General features: G+C 46.4%; 1 protein-coding gene across 1 annotated transcript in view; it reads left to right on the top strand.

Moving 5' to 3' along the window:
- Positions 1-26,212, top strand: part of FLT1 (fms related receptor tyrosine kinase 1) — a 173,596-nt gene that overhangs the window by 10,394 nt on the left and 136,990 nt on the right. Inside the window, exons 2-3 of the mRNA XM_047756428.1 lie at positions 17,935-18,031; positions 18,450-18,676. Coding sequence (XP_047612384.1) covers positions 17,935-18,031; positions 18,450-18,676 — 324 coding nt within the window. The remainder of the gene's footprint in view (positions 1-17,934; positions 18,032-18,449; positions 18,677-26,212) is intronic.

The raw sequence follows: 26,212 nt of genomic DNA, 5'->3' as shown, positions 1-26,212 counted from the left end.
AGTTTTCATCTGTGTGGGTTTTCACGGCAGAGAAAGGATCCCCAAAGCCATTAAGAACATGACTCTACAGAGGCTTCCAAACCGCTCTCCTCCACGTGACTAGCGATGCCCAGGCTGGGTGAGGCCGGCTGGTGCTTCGATCCTGGAAGAGCTCTCATCGGGTAGGTTCCTGAGCATCTGGGCTGCCCTCAGATGTCTGCTTCTCTCTGCACTTTTAGGTCCTAGAAACCACCCAAACCTGGAGCTCTTTCTTAAGTGAACCTAGAGTGCAGGAGTTCGATTGCAGCCTAGCAGGTTCAGGACCGGACGGCATCTCTGAGAATGTGGGTTCCATCCCTGGCCCCACTCAGTGGGTTAAAGATGGGGTGTAGGTTGCAAATGTGGCTTGGCTCCTGTGTTGCCGTGGCTCTGGTGTAGGCTGGCAGCTGCAGCTCCAGTTCGACCCCTAGCCTGGGAACCTCCCTATGCTGCAGGTGCAGCCCGAAAAAGACAACAGAACAAAACTGGAGCTCAAGGCGCTTTGACCACACTTTGCATGGGTGCACCTGTGCTTCGGGGACTGCGGGCGGAGGACGACTGTGTCCCCGAGCAGAGGAGAAGGAACGTGGCTACAGGGCGCCGGCGCTGTGAGCGTCTTCCCAACTATCCAAGGTGCGCGCTTTTCCCTTTGATGCACTGAAACCCCGAGGGTCACATTCTTACTGCGTGACCGGCCCAGAATGGAAACCAGGGTCTTTCTGATTTTGAAATCGGTACTCTTTCCACCAACATTTACCTTGATCTTGAATGATACCATCTAGGAATTCAGAAAAATCGAGGCGTTTGGTTTTCAGGGTTTAGAATGAAAAGCTCTTAGCCCGTGAGGAACAGGCAGCTGTCTGAGGGTGTTGTCCTAGCCAGAGGTCCCATCACTCTGGGATGGCCAGGGCCACAGGCTCTGCTTTCCCTGTTTGATTGACAGTCTCAAAAATGGAAGCATTCCTTTAAGCCCTCTTGCTCCCTGGGTCTCTCGCTCTTCCTTAGATCATTCCTTTCAGATGGTCACACTTCCAAGAAGTCAACAAAGGACAAGAAGCATGTGACTTCTCCTTCCTTGATCCTGACTTGGGGAAGGACACTTTTTGACCCCAGAGTATGGCCATGTTTATCCGAATCTGAGAAGAATCTTATTCTGTCACCTATAAAGGAGGTTTTGTTCCTTTTTTCTTTTTCAGGGCTGCACCTGCAGCCCATGGACGTTCCCAGGCTAGGGGTTGAACTGGAGCTGTAGCTGAGGCCTATGCCAGAGTCACAGCAACGCGGGATCCCAGCCGCATCTGCGACCTACTTCCAAGCTTGCTGCAACAGCGGCTCCTTAACCCACGGAGCACGGTCAGGGATTGAACTCACATCCTCGTGGACACTATTGCAGGTTCTTAACCTGCTGAGCTGTAACAGGAGCTCCTAGAGGAATTTCGTCTTTCCTTCCAAGAAGACAGTGAAAAATGGAAACAAATAGATACATGGCTTGGATGAAAGTTACAAGGAGTGGGGATATATATACTGTTGGATTTTTATGACTGTTTTCTTTTTCTAAGTTGGCCTTAGAGAAACAAAAACTGGATGTAAACAGAAAGGCAGGGATGTGTTAGAGGGGCTTGCTGGCGAACAATCTTAAGAGGTCATGTAAACTTGGGTTATAGCATTTCACCCATGATTAATGGCATCGTTTTCTTTTTGGAAAATTCTGTTTACCTCTCTTTTCCACTTAATGTCTCCTGCTGGATCAAGTTTTTGTTCTCTGTTTTTATTTGGAAATTTTTATAGCTCTGAAATCGTCTCCATAGGGGATGCAGCTGGAGACGAGAGAAGGGGAAAAAAAAGCATAGGAGTTGAGTAATTGTGCCGCCCTAGCACGGACTCGGTGTACCCATAGCTTCCTGGGGTTTGGGGGCTCTTTGATGCTCATTGTTGACAGACAGATGAGAAGGTCTTTCCATTCTCTGTCCTCAAAGCCGGAAAGTGAAAAAGCACCTTAAGGATTTGGTACAGGATGTCACTAGAAATGCAGGAGACCACTCATTTTCAAGACGTTGGAGTTTGCTTTGGCTCTTTTGACCTGGACGTGAAACTCAGTGATTCTATATCCAGGTGGATCTCTTTTTAGGTGTGGTAAAATTCTAAAGTGTGGGAATAGAGCCGTTGTGGTCACTGTTGTTGATTTCACATCTGCGTTTTGGTCCAAACAGGTGGGCCCGGCGTTGTCTCGCTGTAATAGCTTCCTCTCCATTTCAGAAGCATGCTAAGCACAGACTTGGGAGAGGACATTTCTTTTAAGACGTGTATGTTCTTACAGTGTGTTGGATGCTGTATTTTCTGCTCTGATTTCACGAGGAAAGCATGCTCGTATTGAATTGAATTGTCCTGATGCCGCTTTCATAACCAGGGTTCAAGCTCAACCTCCAGTGTGAGTTCACGCATTCATGGGAGATGCTTTCATCTCAGAGTGTTTTAACATTTTCACGTAAGAGTGCCTCAAGCATTATCCTCAACCCATTTTTTTTTCTTTCAAGATGGACACATAAGTTATATTGATCCCGTGATGTGTTGACCAGCGAGTGTCATATTTTGTGATGTTAATTGTGAATTTTACCGGCAACTCACTTACATTGAGTGAACAATTTGTGGTGCCCTGTACTCAATAAAGCATGTCCTTTTAAAAATAAGATGTCCATAGCTCTGAGGTCATCCTTCTGTTGACTTGGCCTTGAACCCATCTTGGTATTCCGCTAATCTGCTTCTCCATGACTTGTGTCCACGGGGCCACTCGGGGCTGAAAGCTGTTCAAGAGGAAGGGCTGGTTTCAGCTCCATCTTCTCAGCTGTGAAGCCAGGACAGTGCCTTGTACAGTCATTCAAGAGATGCTGGTTGAACTGACCGGAGCTGTATCCTAGGCATCCTTCTGGGTCTCAGAGGCCTTTTAAGAGTTAGGGTTCCACATTAGTTCACCTTCTGAGAGAACTACGTGTGGGCAGAGTGGAAGAGGTTGGCAGAAATATGTTTAAGAGCTGGAGGTAATTCACCCGATCTGCACCAGCTTCTTTCTTTTCTTTCTCTCTCTCTCTCTCTCTTTTTTTTTTTTTGTCTTTTTAGGGCCACACCACCCAAGTTACCAGTTAGAGGTCAAATCAGAGCTGTAGCCACTAGCCTACACCACAGCCACAGCAACACCAGATCCAGGCCTCGTCTGTGACCTACACCACAGCTCACGGCAACACCGGATCCTTAACCCTCTGAGCGAGGCCACAAATCGAACCCGCGTCCTCCTGGATGCTAGTCCGATTCATTTCCGCTGAGCCACGACGAGAACTCCTGAGCAGCTTCTGATTCCAGTGACACCTTTCTTACGCTTGACTGAGCTGCCACCTTCTCTTGTCTTGACTCAGAGTGAGGATCTAAGCTGCCTGGCCGCTAGAAAAATGGTCCCCAAGAGAGATTTCCTTTAGATGGAGCCTCCTGTGGGCATACACTTAGCAGGTCAAGGTTCGCCAACAACACAGAAGAAAGACAGTTGATGGGGAACCTTAATTTGTAGGCACATCAGCACAACCTAAACCTGTCGGGTAATGCTGCTGTGGCTGTTATCTCCGTTGCCGTCGTGGATAAGAACATTCGCGTGGAGAGCTATTTCCTCTTGGGCCTGGACCGTCCGTGGCGTGGCCTACGAAGAGGAGAGACAAGGCCGGACACGTTAAGCCCTGGCTAGGACTGACGCCATCTGACCTCTCTCTTTTCCGTCCTTCATTCTGCATCCATCCCAGGTCTCTTCCATGATTTCAAAAAGTACAGTGTAACCAAGGCACGTCTTCTAGTGAATGGTCACCTATGCCTTTTTTTTTTCCCCCCCTAGTGGCAAGTGAAGTCAGGTAGGTCCCCGGTTTTTAAAAAATTAATACATATGTATGTACACACATACACACACATATGTATACACATATAGACATAAAGCAGAGCATTGAAAGGAGACATAGGGCTTTCTCAGCAAAGAGCAGAGCTCTAGAAGCAAGAGAAGGAAGAGTGGTTGATAAGAAAAAACAATTGCTGAAACAGTAAAGATTGAGCCTCTCGATGGTCCCCTTGCGGCTCAGCAGTAACAATCCCAGTCAGTAGCCATGAGGATATGGCTTCGATCCCTGGCCTCGCTCAGTGGGTTAAGGATCTGGTGTAGGTCACAGATGTGGCTCAGATCCCGGGTGGACCCCTAGCCTGGAAACTTCCATGTGCCATGGGTGTGGCCCTAAAAAGCCAAAAAAAAAAAAAAAAGATTAGAGCGTTTGAAATCTTTGAAGGAGAGAGAGAGCAAGAGACCCTGGTGTTTCCTTCAGCAAACCCACTCCTGCTTTGAGTCTTGACCTTCAGCAGCATCGTTTTCCTGAGGGCACATCCTGAGCACTCTGCGCTGGCTTAGCACCCGCCCCCCCCCCAAAATCTGGTGCTTCCCGTGGTTACTTCCTACCATCATGCAATTTCACATTTGCATAAAACTCGTAAGTATAAAGTCCCCTCTGCCTCTATGTGTGTGTTTACCTGTTAGCCCACTGACAACTGCTTCTTTAACTGCAAACACGTTAAAGAAGCGCTGTTGTTTGTCGTGTTGATGATTGAATTCTTCTCCCCGGGTGTGTTGAACGTATTAGGTGGAGGAGTGAAAGAGCAGAAAGAGCAGCAAAGGGGAGGCGTGGGGGAAGGGTCACACCGGGGATGGGGGAGGAGAGCAACCAGCGTTGGTCAATCCAGGAGGCGAGAAGCGTATGGTAAGGAGGGCAACGCCTTCCCAGGCTCCTGGAATCGTGGATGAGAGGTCAGCCTATCACCTACCCCATCCATCTCATCTCAGGGTTTTGGGGGGACGGCTCCAGTCTTAGGGACCTTACTGCCGTTCTTCCGAGATTTCCCCTTCTGGTTCTGTGAAATTGCACTTACGGTTTTGGTCTTTTCTGAGCTAATTCAAGTTATCATAACGCCTGTTTAGGTTGATGACCACCTGAATACGGAAATTGGTGTGTTTATTTTTTCTTCCATCCATGCGTGATACCATGGATGCTATCTCAAAAAATGCTAATTCTGGAATAGATGAATGAAATGGTATGAGCAAAAATGCCCCGAGAATTAAAGACCAATCTTGCCCAGGTTTGGGACCCAAATGAGTTTTTATAAAGTCTCTCATGGATATTGGCAGGGGAGGCAGTATCACATACTGAAGTGAATGAAAAATCTTCAGTTATTTCTTTCCCAGTGGAGATACTTCTGGTGGCAGCATCCTGCTTTTAAATTGGTTCCTTTCCCTTCCAGAACCTTGGTTCTCAGCAAAACTTGTTTGACGTGAATTCCATTGGAGATAAGGGTTTTTTTTTTTTTTTTAAGTTTGTAAAATCTTAGGAAGGCCAGCTATTACCAGTATTTACTATCTAAACTGAGTCTTAAGAAAACATGAAAATTCAAGCAGACCAGAATGGAAAGGACCGGTTCCGTCAACACGCCCATCCCATTGTCTCTGCAGGCTTCGTCTCCAAAATATGTGTCATGAAAAGCAATTGTATTCCAAATTGTTTAATTTAGAAGGAAACTGATTTTGACAACAGAAGCACAGTGGCCAAGGACAGTGTTTAATGAGCCTTAGAAAGTATGCTAATGCAGCTTTCAAAAACTCAGTTCCCTATGATGGATAACTTTATTGCACACTCTTGGCCATTTAAATCTTGAGGGGCAGAGGGTTTGTGTATATTATTGGTAACAAAGATCGCTCAATCTTCCTCGTAGTGAATTTATATAAAGCACCTCCTTTATAGGCCGTCTAAGATACTCCAGAAAAATGGGGTCTATGTCGTTTAAATTAGACTTCAGAAATAAGTGTCAGAATAAGCTGACTTTTAACATCAGGAGCTGATCACACTCAGCCTCCCAATCTTATTTTATTTCTCCCCTGTTTTTATATGTAAGGTACATGGTATTGTGTCATTATTTGTAATAGGTTAGAAAGTTGAAGAATATCTCAGAAGAATAGACCAAACTTTGGATTAATGATAATAATGGGGTTTTTTGGCTTCTTCTTGTGTGACGAGCTGCAGTTTAAGCTATACATCTGCCTGTTTGCCAGCCTTTCTTCTTTTTATGATACACAAATCTTAAGGCATTATTTCAGATTATGTGGAGATGAACACTTCAGCATGATTTTTTTTAGATGTTTACTTGCTAGCATTCCAACATACAGCTCCATCGTATATTCTTTTTCCAGAAAAGAACTGTGTGTGAATCTGATGGTGAGCAGTGCTGCATGTCAGGTTATAGGCAGTGACTCAGCTCAAATTTCAAGTCCCGGTTCCCGGTCTTAGCTTGAACCATTCTATGGCAAGCTCCTGCATTGAATTGATCAACTATTTCCCAGATTTCCTCTCTGATGCTTTCCTTCCTAAAGGACTCTAGAGGGGATCCATGCAAATACCATCCATGAATTCCGGGGACCTGCTGTCATTGTCTCTCTAGATGCCTGGAACTTGACATTGGAGAGGCGCGTAAAATGTTTGGAGATCAAAGTGTGACCCTGATACCGCACAGAACAGGGATGGCTTGAGATTTTAAATTGTGGGTTGCACACCTACCCTCCTAGGTTTGCTAATAGTTATCTGCGTAAAAGGAACATGGGGCGTGGCTTAGCGGAAATGAATCTGACTGGTACCCATGAGGACGCAGATTCGATCCCTGATCTCACTCAGTGGGTTAAGGATCCGACGTTGGTGTGAGCTGTGGTGTGGGTTGCAGACCGGCTCGGATCTGGCATGGCTGTGGCTGTGGTATAGGCCGGCTCCAACTGGACCCCTAGCCTGGGAACCCCCATGGGCTACAGGGGTGGCCCTAAAAAGACAAGAAAGAGAAAACAAATATGGAGAATACCTTTGGCAGAACTGAAATGTGTCATCCTTGACAATTTAGGGGTTAGAAGGCTAACGTGAAGGCAGTTCCAGCATTTTATGAAGACGACTCCTATTCATAATGATGCCTCCTACTCCAAGCGCTCTCTCAGCTGTGGGTGACCCGTCTGGGACTTGCAGCCGGATTGTCGAGTGGCGCTGTGATTCCAAAGGCGCTGCACCACCTCAGATGAGCAACAGCCGAGAAAGCCCAGTCGCATCGAGGGAGTGAGTGTTGTGTATAGTGCCTGTGTGTTTATCCAAACTGTGCCTCTTCCAAGCTTGTTTTTCCCCCGGGTGTTTACAACCTGAAAATTAATCTCTTCTGGCCGGTAATCACTTGTGAATCCCTCTAAGTGATGGCCTGGCGCGGCTGGAGCTTTACGAGCCCTTCGGCACGAGGTGACCTCAGGCCCAGCTCCCCCACAGCCCCCTGATCAGTAGCATCGGAGAAGAAGAGTCGCTGGTAGGGTGTCTGCTTCCCGCGTGGGGTGTTTCCTGCCCTTGCTGGCCATCTCCGCCCACCCAGAACCCCCCTGTCTGCATTTTTAGGGCGTGAAGAGCGTTTGTTCTCTGTCTCCTTTTGCGTAACTGGAAGGAAGTCGACCACCTTCTCTGGTGCGCGCTTTGCCAGCTCTGTCTCGTGCCCGGTCAAGCAGATCATGACCCTTGCCCTGGGCCGCTCAGATAACGCCCATGACTCGCTGCGGCAAATGACCCGACGTGTGGGCAGACAGCCGCATGGACGTGGTTTGTGAACCCCTTCCATGAGAGGACAGCGGGGTGGGAGTCGGGCGTTGCGGGGGGAAAGGTAACCCTTGCATCGCAGGAGATTTCTCACTGCTCAGCCTTCATTAACTCCGATGTCACATGAAAAGGAGCGGTGCTCGGTTGCAGGTCATGGGGAGGCAAGGCTCCTGATGGGGGCCGTGACAGGCCCCGTGGTAAATGGCCATGCCCCGTTAAACCCTGACCCTCCGAGAAGCCAGTGCCAAGTAAAAAGCGCAGCGAGGTACCCCAGGGCCCCTCGTAAACATTGCTGGTTGGAATGGCGACGTCAGGCATGGACTTTTCTCTCCGTAAGCATCTTAAACCACACGGATTTGCTTCTTTCTGATGGCTTTTCTAGAGTCTAAGCAAAAGTGAGTAAGGTCCCTCACCCATGCTTGGATGGAGCAAAGGCCTCGGCCACTCCAGGGCTTAATAGTGTGCAGTCCTCTGGGAAGCTGTTCATGGATTTTATTTTTTTGTGATTGGCAATTAAAATATGAATTGTAAAACGGCTTTAAGACGGAGTGCTCATATAAACATATCTATAGAGTTGACAACACTCACTGCTGAAAGTGCACTCTTAAAGAATTCTTTCACGTATTTTTTTACGCCTGAATTCAAGACACAAGTGCTGTATAAATGACTTAAATTTTCCATTATGGCCTGGAGATCAAATGCTTCATATTTCAGATCTGAGGATTTGGGGGTGACCGAAGACAGCCAATACTAAGTAAGAAGCCATTGCGTTCTTTTTTTGTGGGTCTGTGCGTGATAACACAGTTTTATATAATGTCAAGATGAAAAACAAAATTGCAAGACTTTGGGATTATTGACTTTCTACAAATGAGGTGGATCGTTGCTGGAGGCAGCTTCCTACTGATTCCATCCTTCATGGACTTGAGATCAGTACCAGTTACCGTCAATCTAAATTATCCGGTGTTTGGAGTTCCCGTCGTGGCGCAGTGGTTAATGAATCCGACTAGGAACCATGAGGTTGCGGGTTCGGTCCCTGGCCTTGCTCAGTGGGTTAACGATCCGGCGTTGCCGTGAGCTGTGGTGTAGGTCGCAGACGCGGCTCGGATCTTGCGTTGCTGTGGCTCTGGCGTAGGCCGGTGGCTACAGCTCCGATTGGACCCCTAGCCTGGGAACCTCCATATGCCGCGGGAGCGGCCCAAAGAAATAGCAAAAAGACAAAAAAAATAAAAATAATAAAAATAAATAAATTATCCGATATTTGTTCCTCTAAAAGTCACAGCCTTATCTAGGCAAGGGGTTAGTCAGCAGTGAGTCAGAGCTTCATGCTGATTTCTAACTCCCAGCTTGGCAAGAACCTTCCTGGAGTCTAAAAGAAGGAAGATGTGATTGAAACACACGCTCAGCCCCCTGTCATTTCTGCACCCACCTCCCACCACTCCGCAAACAGACCCCTCAGAAAGGCCTGCCCAGACGGGCAGAGAGCTGTGGGTGTGCGCGTGCGCTGACATAAACATCCTTTCTTTCCTTTACAGCCTTCCTCAAATCAAGGGCCGTTGGGGCACTGGGGGAGGAGAATAACAGCTAGCAAATGAACATCACTTCTCACTGTGGGACTCGGGTTGTGCTGCTGTCCTAGAAAATCCCATGGCTTTCCCACCGTCGCGTGAGGCTGTGGGTGGATGGAGCATAAGCCCTCTGGTCTTTCTCCATCACGCTGGAGGCGAGGGAAGAAGGCACAGAGGGTGGTCCTGTCCGCTGGGCTGGCGGTGGCGTCTTCATTTCAGGCAGCCATCCTGACCCGTGCATCAGTTAGAGCTTACCCTTCCTGTGATCCGCTAGATACTTTGCTAGAGGCACAACACAGAAGTCAAGACCAAGAGTTAACGTTTTTCTTAAGTATTAGGACCCTGCAGGAATCAGCATCTCAGACAAAAATCCGGGGCATTTCTGGACACGTCTTATCCTTTCTCCCACCGTTGCGACCCACCCAAAGGATTGCGTGAGATTTAGTCTGTGAGACTTAAGCTTTTTAATAAGCTGCATCTTTGAGGAAAGAAAGTCTTCTTTTATTATGAATTCTGTTTAATTAACCTCCCACAACCTTGGTAAAGGCTCATGGTCTTAGAATCAAATTTTAGAAACAGGATACTAGATAAAGAGGTCGTTTATCTTGTAGGATTATGTCCTGTTGAAAATGGGGTATGCAAAATCAAAGACAGATGCATCTCATTTGAAACAAGTGTAATATACAGAGCTTTGCATTAAAAACGTATTAGAAATCAATAATTTTAATATCAAAGGAAATACCAGTAGATACCTTTCCCGAGCCTAGCACCATAGCCTCCGATGTGACTCAATTTGTTAAAATTCCAATTTAAAGAGTTAAAATTCACAATGTGCAAGTAGGAGAGATTTTAAATTAACATTAAATTGAAAAGATTGCAAAAGTGTAGGGGGACAATGAGTTTTTGCAATATGTTTATAAATCTTCTCATACATCAATAATGATGTTTTTGAACCTGAAGGAAAATTATTTAAAATCAGCCTTCTAAAGCTTTAAGCTGGAGTTCTTGTTGTGGCGCAGTGGAAACGAATCTGACTACGGACCGTGAGGTTTCAGGTTTGATCCCTTGGCCTTGCTCAGTGGGTTAAGGATCTGGCGTTGCCGTGAGCTGTGGTGTTGGTCGCAGAGGTGGCTCGGATCTGGCGTTGCTGTGGCTCTGGCGTAGGCCGGTGGCTACAGCTCCGATTTGACCCCTAGCCTGGGAACCTCCATGTGCCTCGAGTGCAGCCCTAAAAAGCAAAAAAACAAAAAAACAAACAACAAAACCCTCTAAGCTGTAAAAAGAAAAGTATAAAATCTAACACTGGTGATGTTGTATATGTAGCAACAACGTTCAAAAGAGTCAAATAGTCAACTTAACTCTGGTTATTTTAGTCATAATTTTGCTTTAATAACAGCTTTGGGATAAAAACATTTACACCCCCAGAGAAACGCGAGTTCTTAGTTATTCCTCTTCCACGCTCCCCTCCGCCCCTGCCAACCACTCGGTTTTCTGTCTTGATGGATTTGCCTCTTCAAGACATTGCGTATAAATGGAACCCATACACTACCTGGTCTTTGGTGACTGGCTTCGTTTACTCAGCATAGTGGGTTTGGTTTTTAGTTTTTCATGATTTTATTGTTTCCATTACGGTTGGTTCACAGTGTTCTGCCAATTTCTACTGTACAGCAGAGTGACCCAGTCACACACATACATACAGTCTTTTTCTCTCATGATCCTCCATCCTGCTCCATCACAAGTGACTGGATGCAGCTCCCTGTGCTACACAGCAGGATTGCATTGCTCATCCACTCCACATGCAATAGTTTGCATCTGTCAACCCCAGACTCCCAGTCCATCCCTCCCCCTCTGCAACCACGAGTCCGTTCTCCAAGTCCATGAGTTTCTTTTCTGTTGGAAGGTTCCTTTGTGCCATATATTAGATTCCTTGGCTTTGGTTTTTAAACAGGAGAATGTATTTTCTCATGAAAATGTTCTCATGGTTCTAAGCTCAAGGTGTCGTCAGTTCTGGTTTCTCCTGCGGCCTCTCTCTGTGGCTTGGAGAAGGCAGCCTTCCAGTCTTTCCTCTGTGTGGCCTTTTCCTCTGTGTGTGCCAGCACAGTGTTTGCAAGGGTCATCTCCATGGCAGCACGTATCCATACGTCATTCCTTTTTACCGCCGTGTAATATTCCATCACATGGATCTACCGCCTTTTTTTGTTTACCCATCCACCATTTAGGTTGTTTCCACTTTTTGGCTACGGACATGTGTACAAGTCTGTACGTGGACACATGCTTTTTAGCTCCCTTGGCTAGATTCCTAAGCATGGAATTGCTGGGTCATAGGTTTAACCTCTGCTTAACTCCATGTTGAACCAGTTGAGGAACTGCCGTCTGTTTTCCAAAGAGACTGCACAGTTTACAATCCTATTAGCAGTGTCTGAGGGCTCCTACATTCTCACTGACGCTTGTTCTTGTCTTTTTATCGACGCTCTCCTGGTGTGAAGTTGGTATCTCGCTGTGATTTGATAAGCATTTTCCTGATGACTAATGATGTCCAGTATCTTTTCATGTCTTATTGGCCGTGTATGTATCTTCCTTAGGAAAATGTCTATTGAGATCCTTTGTCTATTTTTTTTTTTCCTTTCTTGGCTGCCCCGTGCCATAAGGAGTTCGAGGGCCAGGGGTCAGATCCAAGTCCTAGTTGGGACCTAAGCCATAGCGGTGGCAGCGCCGGATCCTTAACCCAACGTTTGGGGCATTGAACCTGTGTCCCAGGGCTCCCGAGACGCTGCCGATCTTGTTGCTCCACAGTGGGAACTCTCCTTTGTCTGTTTTTGAAATTGGGTTATTTGTTGTTCTAGGAGTTATAAGTATTTTAAAATGTGATTTTTAATTTGTGCATTGTTATTAATTACTGTGGATTTCAGAACCATTGACTTTTTAGGCTGGAAGGGATCATCAGACTCTTAGGCCATCCTCTTTTGTTGGCAGATGAAGAATCTGAGGCTTACAGTGACTTGCCTACTTTGGCCACTCCGGAGCCAGTTAGTAGCAGAGCTGGAGAGATTAATGATTGTAAATCAGAGATGGAAAAACTCGGCTGTTTCATGATTCCCATTTGAGTAAGGCCCCTTTCTTACAGAGAATAAAACACTTTGATTTCAATGTAGTAGGCACCAGGGGGCATCTGGAAGGAAGAGCAGCTAAGGGGTTTGTGTTTTTGTGTGTGTGTGTGTGTGTGTTTTTAAGGCCACACTCTGAGCACACAGAAGTTCCCAGGCTAGGGATCTAATCAGAGCTACAGCTGCTGGCCTACACCACAGCCACAGCAGTGGGCGATCCAAGCCACGTCTGCGACCTACACCACAGCTCACGGCAACACCAGATCCTTAACCCACTGAGCGAGATCAGGGATCGAACCTGCGTCCCCGTGGATACTAGGAGGGTTCGTTAACTGCTGAGTCAGGAGGGGAACTCAAGGGGCTTGTCTTGAAGTTGCATTTAACCAATCAGAACACCATCGTTATTTAGATCAACAAAAATAGCAGCTTTCTAAAGATGCTTTTAGTCAAACTTTACATAAGAGCTTTCTCTCGCTCTTAAAAGTGACTGGCCAGGCTGTCTGGTTCATAATGACCCATGGTGGGAGTTCCCTCTTTGAGTGGACAGCAAGGCAGCTTTGAAGAAAGAGCCCCAACCAGTTGGCTTTTGGTTTGATTGGAAAATAAAGCCTTTTTCTTCACTTGGAATTTTTAATTACTCTTCCCACTGAGGTCAGAGAAAGCATCCCTTTTGCCGAGTGAAGTACATGTGGAAAATGAGAGCCACCTCTTCCAACAGCCTGTGCCTGGCTTCCTCCCGGAGCTTCATCACACGGAAGAGAAGGGCTGTGTGTTAAAGAGCTGTAAAGCTTTATTCTCTTTCTACTGACCAGATAATACAGGATAGTCAGACAATGAGCAAAGTCTCCACACAAGAGCAACACAGAGTGTCAGCGTTCACAGAAGTCCACGGACACGTGTTGGCTTTTTCATGTTATTAACCCACTCTGCTTGACCTTAATAGCTTTTTCTAATAAAGAAGCACGTGAAAAGCCCATTTCCAGAGTCTGCACTTCGTTTTTGGCTTTGTTTTTGATTCCACATGTAGGTGAGATCATATGGCGTTTGTCTTTCTCTAACTTACTTCACTTAGCATAATGCCTCACCATCCATCCATGTTGTTATAAATGGCAAGATTTCATTCTTTTTTTTATGGCTGAGTAATATTCCATTGTAGATATAAATATACCATACCTTCTTTGCTCATCCATTGATGGAATTTAGGTTGCTCCCATGTCCTGACAATTGTAAACAATGCTGCAGCGAACATGTGAATGCGTCTTTTCAAGTTCATGTTTTCGTCTACCTCAGGTATTTCCTTCAGAAAAATGCCTGGAAGTGGAATGGCTAGATTATATGATAGTTCTACTTTTAATTTTTTGAGGAATATCTGTACCGTTTTCCATAGTGGCTGCACCAGTACACATTCCTCCCAACAGTACACAAAGTTTCCTTTTTTCCACACCCTCCCCAACTCTCGTTCATTCTTATCTTCTTGATAGTAGTCATTTTAGGGACGAGGTGATACCTCATTGTGGTCTTGGTTTGCGGTGCCTTGGTGATAAATGATTTCTGAGCATCTTTCCTGTGCTCGTTGGCCATCTGTGTATCTTTGGAAACGTGTCTTCAGATCCTCTGCCTATTTTAAAAATTGGTTTATAGGTTTTTTTTTTTTTTTGCTACTGAGTTGTAGGTGGGGTTTTTAAAATACGTATTTTGGATATTAACCCCTTGTCAGATATATGATTTGCAGATATTTTTCTCCCATTCCGTAGGCTGCCTTTTATTGATTGAATCGAGGTCTTTGTTTTATTGAAATAAGAATTTCCCTGATATAAAGAGAACTCGTTGACCCTCGTGACTATATTGTAGTTGACTCTGATGAAAACAGTAGGTCATGGGTCACCTAGTTCACTGAGGCCCCAATAATTCTTTTGGACCAGACTTCTAGGCTGCCATGACCACCAGTGGAAAGTTCTGATCCCCACCTGAGCTGCATGATGGGGGATCATTGTTAAGTTGCAGCACTCCACCCTTGAAAATGAAGTAGCCTGTGGATTTAGTTCTAAATGGACACTGTGACTCTGAGCTACTCCTGAGTAGAGCAGACTGAGTTGTCTGGTGGGACATCATGCTCTCCAGTCCTGGGATGAAACGAGGGTCTGATGTGTAGGAGATGCTCAAAAAATGTTAATTAAACATTGGTTGCGCAAGTGGGTGTATGGACATTAAACTGCTTAACTTAAACATTTTGAGAGAGTTCCCTGGTGGCTCAGTGGGTTAAGGTGTCGCTGCTGTGGCTCAGGTTCAACCCCTGACCGCAGAATATCTGCATGCCACGAGTGCAGCCAAAGTTCCCTGGTGGGTCATTGGGCTTAGGATGCGGTGCCGTCACTGCTGTGGCTTGGATTCAGTCTCTGGCCCCGGAACGTCACATGCTGCTAGTACATATATATATATTTTAAGGTCTAATGTAATTTTAGAGCATTTAAGGAATAAATACGTCGCTTTCCTTTTTCCCTATTAGTTTTACTGTTAACTGTAGTCTTGGTACCTCTGTCCATCTTGATGAGGTTCTAGTGTCCTGTTAACTGAATGATGACAGTGTCCCAAAGTGTCCCTTAGAAATGCCACTTCTTACACTTCTCCTTCTGTTTCCATCAACTGCTTTTATCTAGCTTCTGCATTCCAAGTACAAAATTCATTATGTCAGGCAAATTATATAGTAAAATGTTTTTCTTAACATTTCCCCCCTAAACTTTCCAGTAATCCTGTTTTTTTGTTTTTTGTTTTTTTTTTTCTCAGTGTCTCATTTAACCACTTGGCTATGTTTTCTCTCAGTTGGAGGGCGGAGTGAGGGTTGCAAAGAGGGATGTGGGAATATGGCTTTTTTTTTTTTTTTTAACGGGATCTTCTCTACACAACATGTCTCTCTTCTGGGATCTGGGTGGTTCTTTAAAGTTTCAGGTTCTTTTTTTTTTTCTTTCTTTCTTTTTTTAATCTTTTTCTCTTTTTACGTCCACACCCACGGCATATGGAGGTTCCCAGGCTAGGGGTCCAATCCGAGCCACATCTGCGACCTACACCACAGCTCACGGCAGCACTGGATCCTTAACCCACTGAGTGAGGCCAGGGATCGAACCCACAACCTCATGGTTCCTAGTCGGATCTGTTTCCACTGCGCCATGATGGGAACTCCCTCAGGTTCTTTCTGACAAGGGTCAAGAGTGCTGGTATTGTAGGGAACAGATAAAGATTCATACAATTTGGAAACCAAAATACACACACACACACACACACACACACACACAAAGGTAGGAATCTCCTCTTACTTTGAGAAGGAAAGTGTCTTCCCCCGAGCTTCTCCTGGATGGGAAAGCTCATCCTGTGCCCACAAACCACGGGGATACCTGCAGGTAATGCCAGAATTTTCCACAGGAAGCCTGGCTATATCTTCTCCAACATGTGAACAGTTGCTCAGTTAAATCCCCAAAGTTCTGTGCCACCAAGAAGGACAGAAGCTGTATCTGGCCTGGACATGTTTTAGGACAGGTGTTATTAATGGCTGGACATGGCTTTGAAAAACATAGTGTTCTCCTGGGTCACTGATTTTGAGCTACCTGTTGCCTTGGGAAACTCAGAAAGATGAGTAAAATAGAAAATTCCTCCTTAGGTGCCTGGATGGGTTGACTTGTTCTGTGAGGTTATTTGGTTTTGGGGGGTTTTGTTTTGGTTTGGTTTTGGGGGTTTTTTTTGGGGGTGGCACAATATGTAATGCCTTGGTGTGGGATCTCAGTTTCCAGTCCAGGGATTGAATCCAGGCTGCAGTGATGAAATCACTGGATCATAACCACTAGACCACCAGGGAACTCACCGGTGAGATTAGTTGATAGATCAATTGGATCTCTATGAAACAATCATTTTAATTTAAATTTACTTAATATTGAGCCATTTGTTCCTGCCATCACTGGATCACAGAGCCCATTGTATATAAAAGTGACTTTTAAAATATTTATATCACCAGCAACACCAGCAAAGTAGATAATGTTAATTTAGCATCTTTGCAGTTGTCTTCCCAACACAGTGTTCTCTGGCGGAGGTGGGGAGGGGAGCAGCTCTTCTGGGGTTTAGTGACATTGGGCACCTGCCATGTGCCAGGCGGCATGCCTGCCACTTGGATGACAAAGCACCAAGTCCCCAGGGTGTGCCCCCCTGCCGCCGCCCCCATGAGGGACCAGAGGCTTTCTGCTTTTATACAAGGAGGCTGAGGAGCAGTTCAGTAAGTGATTCCCAGCTGATCCGTCAGGAAGTGGAGGAGTGCAGCCTGCAGGGCAGATGTCTCATGGAATCTACTGCTCCCTGTGATATTAGGACCTGAGAGAAATGCTAGGGTGCACTGCCTGACTTCACCACAGAATCCCGAAAGCGTGTCTCCTCTTGCAGGTCTGTTAACACCTGTTCAGCCCAGTCTTTGCCTTGGATTCCATGGCAGAAATCTCTTTTTTAGGTAGAAGCTGTTCACAAAGATTGGCTCCACATACGGAACTTCCCTCCCTCCAAGAATATTTCCTCTGTCCCCTTGAGCCTTATCCCTGCTAATCCTGAGCTCAGACCCCCTGCTTTGACCCAGAGGAGGAGGACAGGACAGGAGAGGAGGCAGGAGAGGTCCTGATTGAGCCCCTTTCTCACAAGTCCACAAGGGCTCAGCTGAGGCTCAGCAATGGCGCCAAGATTCGTGGGTTTGGGAATGTCGGAAATGGACAGAAGCTCAAAGTCATCCAGCCCTTCTCCCATCTTGCAGATGACAGACGGACATGTGGAGAGAGGAGGGTCTCGCAGCCCATCCCCGGGGTGGATTTCATTATCACGTTGTATGAAGATGTGTAGATTTTAATGCAAAAGTGTCTCATTGTCTCCCGATGATCCCCGTGAAATCTACTTGTCAAATGTCACGTAGGAGCGGACAGTTCCCTCTTCTCTGTTCCGTTATAGAGGGAACTTGGAGGTCATGTAAGACGAACGAAGGAGCTCCTCAAACTGACTTTGAGTCTATAATTAGGTTTCCAGATGAGGAAACCGATTCAGAAAGAGAAAATGACTCACCCGAAATATCATGGCTCAACTAATGACTGAACTGTGTCTAGAACCCAGGAAAATGCCCATGCTTTTCAGAAAAAAGATCAGACAAGCCTGTAGGACCGACCAGATGACCGACGCTGGTGGTTCGGTATTAGAAATATTATTTTGGCTGACACTGACATTTAATCCAGAGAATTTTTAAAACTTACCGTATATTCTTAACACGGGTGCATTTTGAACCCGGATGGCATGAATTTACTAATGTTCTGAATTAATGGGCTTTTGGATAGTATTTAGATCATTTGGCATAGTAGGAGATAATATTTCTGAGAAAGTCATGAACTAGAAAAAAATCTGTCAATCAAAATAAATTGATATTAGATGTACATTTTTACCTGTGCAAGTAAGGTCAGGATGAGAAGTCACCTTTTATGGCGAGGCAGAACTTAAGGATAAAAAAAACACCCCGGAGGGCAATTTGCAAATAACGCATTTCAAACATTTGTTTTCCAGGATCTAGTTCAGGTTCAAAATTAAAAGGTCCTGAGCTGAGTTTAAAAGGCACCCAGCACGTGATGCAAGCAGGCCAGACGCTGTATCTCAAATGCAGGTGAGTGACGGTATCTGTTTGGGGACAGTCTGGTTGCCCTTCCTCAGGCAGAACCATCCCCTAGGGGAGCGGAAAGGCGGCCCCCAGAGCAGACAGGTGGACCTCAGCGGTTCCCTGTGATCTGCCGGGAGAGCAAGGCAGGAGCACCCAGCCTCAGCCGGAGGGCGATTCATTCCTCCATGCGCGAGAATTACTCACCGTGGGGAGTTAGGGAAAGAGATGCCCAGAGCGTTCGGAGTGATTTGAAAGCTTTTCTACATGTACCGCTTTTCTGTAAAGACGACGACTTGGCCTTGCTCCCCTGGCTACCTCCAAACCGCTCTCAAGAAAGGACCGCAGCATAGCACGTCCCAATGACACGAAGGCTTCAGAACTGGCCCCAGCGTTGACGGTCTTGTTTTGTCATCTGTGATCACAGAGGGGAAGCAGCCCATTCGTGGTCTCTGCCCGCCTCGGTGAGGAAGGACAGCCGGAGGCTGAGCATAACGAAGTCCACCTGTGGGAGGAGCGACAAGCAGTTCTGCAGCACTTTGACCTTGAACGCAGCTCAGGCAAACCACACCGGCTTCTACAGCTGCAAATATCTAGCCACACCTCCTTCAAAGAAGAAGAGAGCAGAATCCACAATCTACATATTTATTAATGGTAAGACGTCCATTTTCTCCATTCTCTTTGCTCACAGCTTTGCAGGGGGTCATAAATCCACCGGCTCCATGGGAAAGGGGGCTTTCCTAGCGAGCGCGAGAGGAGGAAAGGGTCTAGATGTGGAAACTTCTGGAAGGCGTTTTAACGCATCTCTTGAGTGTCAGTCTCAACCAGAATTTTCAAGGACCGGTCAGTCAGTCATCTGCTCCCTGAAGGGCAAGAGTTTTGTCTATTTTGTGCACCACTGTATCTGTAGCACCTAGAATATCGTGGGAAGAATAAATGAATGGCAAGACTCTAGTTCTAGAACTTTCTTAATTATTGAGAAGCCCCAAACGGAATACAAGATTTTTGTCCTTTAATACAGCTGCATTCTCTGATAGGCTGGAATTGTAAAATAGTGTTTTTACTAAATTTGTGGTGGGAATGTTGCTAATGTCTTTTGAAGGTTACAGAGTTAACCCCAGTTGATGATGCCGTGTTGTTTCATGTCCACCGAGCGAGTATTATGATGGAGGAGCTGGCATGTGTTATTACATAGTGAAAAGGGCGAGTCATTTTATGAGTCATTTTTGGGGTTATCATTTGCAGGGTACTGTTTTTCCCCTCTTAGAGAAGAACAGATGAAATAACATTCAGAGGGAGGAAATGCAAACTCCTGAAAGACATAGAAAGCGCTGAGAGGAACGGATCGCTGGAAAGAATAAGGAAGATGACTTGTCCCTTGGCTCTTCCTTGTTTCATGCCAGCCAATCTCCAAAACTCAGTGGGAGAGACGAAAAAACCAACTCTAGGCTCTCACGTTAGAGCTGGAGGCCTGAGAACACGTGAAGTGAAATTCGTAGACCCCTTGGGCACACACTCAGGTTAAAAAATGAAACAACTGGAGTTCCTGTGGTCGTTTAGCGGGTTAAGAACAAAACATAGTATCCGTGAGGGTTCGATCCCCGGCCCCACTCAGTGGGTTGAGGATCTGGCGTTGCCGTGAGCTGTCGTGTAGGTTGCAGACGCAGCTCAGATCTGGCGTTGCTGTGGCTGCGGTGTAGGCCGGCAGCTGCAGCTCTGATTCGCCCCCTAGCCTGGGAAGCTCCATATGCGGCCAGTGCGGCCCTCCAAAGAAAAGGAGAGAAAGAAACAACCAGCTGTCAGCGTCAGCAGCCTAACCATTCACTATGGGTCTTCCTCCCGGTGAGTTCAATAAAGAGCCAGCTCTGCGCCTTCAAGGCAGCACCACAGACTTACATTTCGGTGGGAATCGTTTTTGAAATAAGGCAACTACACCACATGGTACCCAAGTGTAATATGTAATCACCCAGATCCGGGATTAGTCATGGAAGAAGAGCAGCATGAGGTGGTCGCAATAGCTTCTTAGCTCTTATCAGCCTGCTTTCAACTGAGTCACTTGTCTGTTCCTGCCCCGCCACACTCCTGTCTGCATTGTGTGGGGGCTGGAGAACCAGAGGCAACGGCATCCTAGCTGGTTACCATCCTGGGAATGCAGCAGGCTGGGGATCTTGGCTTGCGGGAGGCAGAAGGCCCCCTGTAAGAGGGGAGGGGCCGGGGGAAGGGGGGGGGAGAGGGGGGAGGGCTGGGTTGAGAGGGGAGGGGCCACAGACCGTGTTCTCTCCTCGCTCCCCGTTGTAGGTTGTGTTCTTTCTGGCACTTGGGGACCGAAGAAAACACCTTTATTGCCATCTCTCCAGGGGCATGGGGGAAAATTCATTCATACTAAAATTCCCATAAAACTTTCTCTGTGGGTTTATGGATCTGACTTGAGAATCAAACGCTTGAATGAGTAAAGGCAGACTGTCTCTCTTCTTTCCCCTAAAAAAAGAACATTGTTATTTTCATCTCTTGCTCCTGTGTTACTCAGTAGACCTCAGGGTTTCTGGAGCCAGTAAGCAGGAGAGCAGAACCCATCTCCTTCAGTCCCCTTTGAAATCGGAAGAGAAACGTGGCTGTTTAAAATGATCTCCGCTTGACCTGTAAAGGCGAGCAGATCTGGCAACTAACTCTTTCTTGGGGTGTGGGGTCAGTTGTCAGTCTAAGTCCCTTGAGGGTAAGGTCTACATCTGCCTTAATTACTTATATCTGCAAAGGGCCTCCCAGGGCAGTGCCTGGCTCACAGCAAGAATTCAGTCCTAGTTGTCAAATGAACGCAGGAAGTGATTAACAGGGCACTTGGAATTTAACACTGCAGTTGACACTGAGGATGATTCCAGGCCAACCGGGAAAGACTCTGCCATCACTACTCGTCCATCTGGTGTCAGGCTGGGTGGGTGAATGCTGGCAGCCGGGTCACGTCTGCTCTCCTGTGGGGGCCCACGGACTTCAGCATAAAGTTACCAGTCCCAGGATCTCCAATCTCCTGTGCAGTTTGGTTGGACAGAAGGAACTTCTCTGTTTCAAAAACCATGTCCTTGGAGAAGGAAGGATTGCAAAATGCACAGGTTGCGTTTCACAGGGCGTGACCATGGAGCACTGTGAATATCACATGTGTTCACTGGGAAAGTCTTCGTGAGACGGTATTTTTAAAGAGCACTAATACTGAAAGATGTTTGAGGAGTTCCCATTGTGGCTCAGTGGGTTAAGAACCCAACATAGTCTTCGCTTGGAGCCCTGGCCTTGCCCAGTGGGTTAAGGATCCCGTGTTGCCCCAAGCGGCAGTGTGGGTCACAAGTGCAGCTCAGATCCCACGTTGCTGTGGCAGTGGTGTGAGCCAGCAGCTGCAGCTCCAATTCAACCCCTAGCCTGGGAACGTAGGCTGCAGGCGTGGCCGTAAAAAAGAACAACAAAAATTTGAATCAAGAAGAGCAACGGTGGCAGAGCATCTGAATCTTCCTTGTTAATTAGCTGAATTTGCAAATACTTAGGGAACACTTGCGAGGGGCTTGTAACTCCCGCCTTGAATAGAACATCAGTTTTGTTGTCTCTCTTCTGGTAGAGTGACGTGGGTCTCCTCGTGACACTTTATTAAAATCCAAGTTAGCTGTGACACAATTCATTAAGCAGTTGTAACTTCCAAGCAGCCTAACATTGTATGCATGTCCTATTTTCCTTCTTGTATTAATTTTGTTGCTGAGGAAATTTGGTCTTGGGCTGTCGTTTTTATTGAATGCTTACAAATTTGCAGGCTTCGTTTTATTCAGGGCACAAAACTTGCCACTGGTGCCTCAGGATTGTCTCGTTCCAGCCCGTTCCTAATGCGGAGCTGTGGTTCCTTACTGGCTGTATTCCCTGGTCATCATTCATTGTTTTTGAATATTTACTGGAGAATATGCTATTCCATTTGGAGGATTTCTGCCCCTGGTAAGCATCTGCCAGATGTGTTGGCATCTCATTTTGGTTTTCTGTAATGATAAGAAACACCATGAGAGGCATCTTTTGAAAAGGCATATGGGAGTTCCCGTTGTGGCTCAGTGGTAATGAACCTGACTCGTATCCATGAGGATGCGGGTTTGATCCCTGGCCTCACTCAGGGGGTAAGTGCCCACATACATTATATCCACATATATGTAAAATACATATGAGTGTGTTTCAAGGGTCTGATCCCTTTCTGGGACCCCCAACTAGTAGATTTGGGAGGAGGATTTTTGAATGAACAGGTTTCACTTTTTAAAATAATAGCTATTGGGAGTTCCCATTGTGGCTTAGCAGGTTAAGAACCCAACTGGTATCCATGAGGATGCAGGTTTGATCCTTGACCTCGCTCGTGGGTTAAGCATTGCCATGAGCTGTGGTGTAGGTCTCAGAGGTGGCTTGGATCCCACGTTGCTGTGGCTGTGGTGTAGGCCGGTTAGCTGCAGCTCCAGTTCAACCCCTAGCCTGGGAACCTCCATATGCTGCAGGTGCAGTAGGTGTGGCCCTGAAAAGAACAACAAAAAGTTGGTTTTTTAACAACAAAGAAGGAAATTAATAAAATAAAAGCTGTTGTCAAAAAGCCAGGCTTTCCAGGGAGTGAAAAGGTGCCTCCGATAGTCCCCACCAAGCCCCCAACCACTGTGGTTTACTGTGGTTCTGTGAGCCTGGATGTTCTGCTCCAGCACTGAGCTGCTGAGTTGGGTGGTGACTGAGCGCTTGGTATTTGTCGTCCAGTTTGCCCATATTGCATGGCAGGGCCAATCAGCAGGACCATGAAACAAACAGGGGCATTGGGGAGTTCCCTGGTAGCTAATGGATTAAGGATCTGGTGTTGTCACCACTGTGGCTCAGGTTGCTGCTGTGGTGTGGGTTTGATCCCTGGCCCTGGAACTTCTGCCTGCCTCAGGCGTGCCCCCCCCACACACACACACGAGGGACACTGGGAAGAAAGTAGCAATCTGCAGATTTATTCACATTGTCTCGCCCTTTCCACGCGGTGATGCATGAAGGAGGTCACCCTCCAGCCCAAACTGAGCCGAGGTCTTGGTGCTTTCAGATGCCACCAAGGTCAACAGGCCATGCAGGTCGGAACCAGGACATGCACAGTGAAAGAGAGGCTGAACAAAGCCTGTAAACATTTTTCAGTGGCGTCATTGTCATATTTCTGCGGGAGAAACTTTACAGAGAAACTTTTTTTTTTCCATTTATCGAAATCCTCCTCCAAGGAAAAACAGGCCAAAACATTTTACATTTTATAGAAGAAAACCAACTCAAACCTCGTAGCCACAAGTTAGCTGAATTCTTTAAATGTGGATTTCTTGGCAAATTTATGACATTACCTGTTATACTGCTTGGTCGATGTGCAGCATCTTCTCTGGTTTTAGAAGTCAGTTGTAGGGGTTCCCTGGTGACTTAGTGGTTAAGAATCGGGTGTTGTCACTGCTGAGGCGGGAACGTCCACATGCTGCGGGTATGGCCAATAAATAAAAGCCAGTTGTCACCAGGTACTCATCCCCGCCCCCCACCTCCATCCCCAACACGTGGCTCCTCCCACTTACTTTCTGAAGCCCACGTTTATTCCAGCATGAACGCTTCAGTAAAACTGAGTTTCCAAGGTTTTGGTCTTAGGGACTAAGATTGATGCTGTCTGAGCCCAAAATTGTTGAGAAGCAAGCGTAACAGACGCCTTGCACCCCCGGCAAGCAGCCAGCACAGGCAGGTCAGGTGACAGATAATGTTTGGCATCCTTCTCACATCACTGCCTGATGGATTTGCCCAGCAGACGGATGAACACGTTGGACTGAATAGTTTGGACTCGCAGCCTCTGGGTTGTGCGTCTGGAAACCCAGGGGGGATTCTTAAAATGGCAGCAGTCTGAGGCTGACCTGCATTTGCAGAATTCTATTTCAAATGATTTTCTGTAAAGAATTCCTAGGATTGTTTCCTTTAATTTCTCTTTCTGCTCTTTCATTGTTGGTGCATAGAAATGCGAGAGATTTCTGTGTATTAATTTTGTATCCTGCAACTTTACCAAATTCATTGATGAGCTATAGTAGTTTTCTGGTGGCGTCTTTAGGATTATCTATGTATGGTATCATGTCATCTGCAGGTGCAAAGTGACCGCTTTACTTCTTTTCCAATTTGGATTCCTTTTATTTCTTTTTCTTCTCTGATTGCTATGGCTGGGACTTCCAAAACTATGCTGAATAAAAGTGGCAAGAGTTAAGAGTTGCCATGTGGCTCAGTAGGTTAAGGACCTGGTGTTGCCACTGCAGTGGCTCGGGTTGCTGCTGTGGCACGGGTTCCATCCCTGGCTTGAGAACTTCCAGATGCTGCAGGTGTGCGGGAAAAAAAGGGGTGAGAATGGACATCCTTATTTTGTTCCTGATCTTAGTGGAAATTCTTTCAGCTTTTCACCATTGAGAACGATGTTAGCTGTGGGTTTGTCATGTATGGCCTTTATTGAGGTAGGTTCTCTCTGTGCACATTTTCTGGAGGGTTTTTATCAGAACTGGGTGTTGGATTTTGTCAAAAGCTTTTCCTGCATCTTTCGTAGTGATTATATGGTTTTTATTCTTTAATTTGTGTGCTGTATCACACTGATTGATTTGCAGATATTGAAAAATCCTTGCATCCTTAGTATAAATGCCACTCGATCATGGTGTATGATCCTTTTAATGTACTGTTAGATTTGGTTTGGTAGGATTTGGTGAGGATTTTTACATCTTTTTTTTTTTTTTTTTGTCTTTTCTAGGGCCACACCCGAAGCATATGGAGGTTCCCAGGCTAGGGGTCTAATTGGAGCTGTAGCCGCCGGCCTACACCAGAGCCACAGCAACATGGAATCCAAGCCGTGTCTGCAACCTTAACCCACTGAGCAAGGCCAGGGATCAAACCCGCAACCTCATGGTTCCTAGTCAGATTCGTTAACCACTGAGCCACCAGGGGAACTCCGGATTTTTACATCTGTATTCATCAATGTTGTTGGCCTATAATTTTCTTTTTTGTGGCATCTTTATCTGGTTCTAGTATCAGGGTGATGGTGGCCTCAGAGAATGAGTTTGGGAATGTGCCTTCCTCTGCCATTTTTGGAAACAGTTTTTTCTCTAAATGTGTGGTAGAATTTGCCTGTGAAGCCATCCAGTCCTGGATGTTTGTTTGTTGACAGTTTTTAACTATAGTTTTAATTTTAGTACTTGTGGTCGGTTTGTTCATGTTTTCTATTTTTTTCCTGGTTCAGTCTTACGTACAGTTCTGAACCTTTGTAAAGAATGTGGCATTTCAAAAGGATACAAATAAACTTATTAGTGGAGCAGAAACAGACTCACAAGCTCTGACAACAAACCTCTGCTCATCAAAGGGGACAGGTGGGGGTGGGGAGGGACAGGCTGGGGCTGGCACACGCACACTGAGGCACAGGGAATGCCTGGCCCACGGGGACCTGCCGTATAGCACAGGGGCCTCTACCCGATAGTCTGTGATAATCTATGTGATAATCCATATTCTGCAAGAGAACAGATGTGTGTGTCCATAACTAAATCACTTTGTTGACTAGCAGAAGGTATCACCATACTGTTAAGTCAATTATACTTTAATAAAACTTATAAAAAAAAAATCCTAGGAATTTTCCTAGGAATTTCGATGGAAACTGCATACGGCGTCATCAGAAATCTAGTACAAGGTCAGGTTTTGCAGGGTGTTTTGTTTTGTTTTTTCATTTTGATGACGGTGTGAAGAAGGGGACGCCAGTGTTGCCCAGATTTCAAATACACACACCGACCCCATGGTTGGTCGGAGCTGCCGTTTTTTCCCTCAGAAACAGAGCCCTCTGCAGCCTGGCCGCTGGGCCCCTCTGGGGCTGAGGCGGGAAGGAGGAATCTGTTCCGTCCATCATGGGCGGGGGGACCAGCTGGTTGGGATCACATGGCGAGAGTCTGGAGAAGGGTAACTTAACTCTTAGCCATTCTCCTTTCCAACCACATGAGAATCTCATGGAAGACATTCTTGGTAGCTGGAAGCCCACTGCTGCACATTTCTCTTCTAGAAACATTTTTGTCCTCAGAAACCAAGGGACTTTGACTGCAGGAATCCCTGACATGCGGTTGGGACAGGAGCCACTCTGGTGGTGGGTTTGTTGGCAGTCGGGAGCGGCCCTTCTTTTCTCAGCCCCCATCC

This window comes from Phacochoerus africanus, chromosome 13, assembly GCF_016906955.1.
Source record: "Phacochoerus africanus isolate WHEZ1 chromosome 13, ROS_Pafr_v1, whole genome shotgun sequence".
Lineage (NCBI taxonomy): Eukaryota > Metazoa > Chordata > Mammalia > Artiodactyla > Suidae > Phacochoerus > Phacochoerus africanus.
This window is presented reverse-complemented; position numbering and strand designations above follow the sequence as displayed.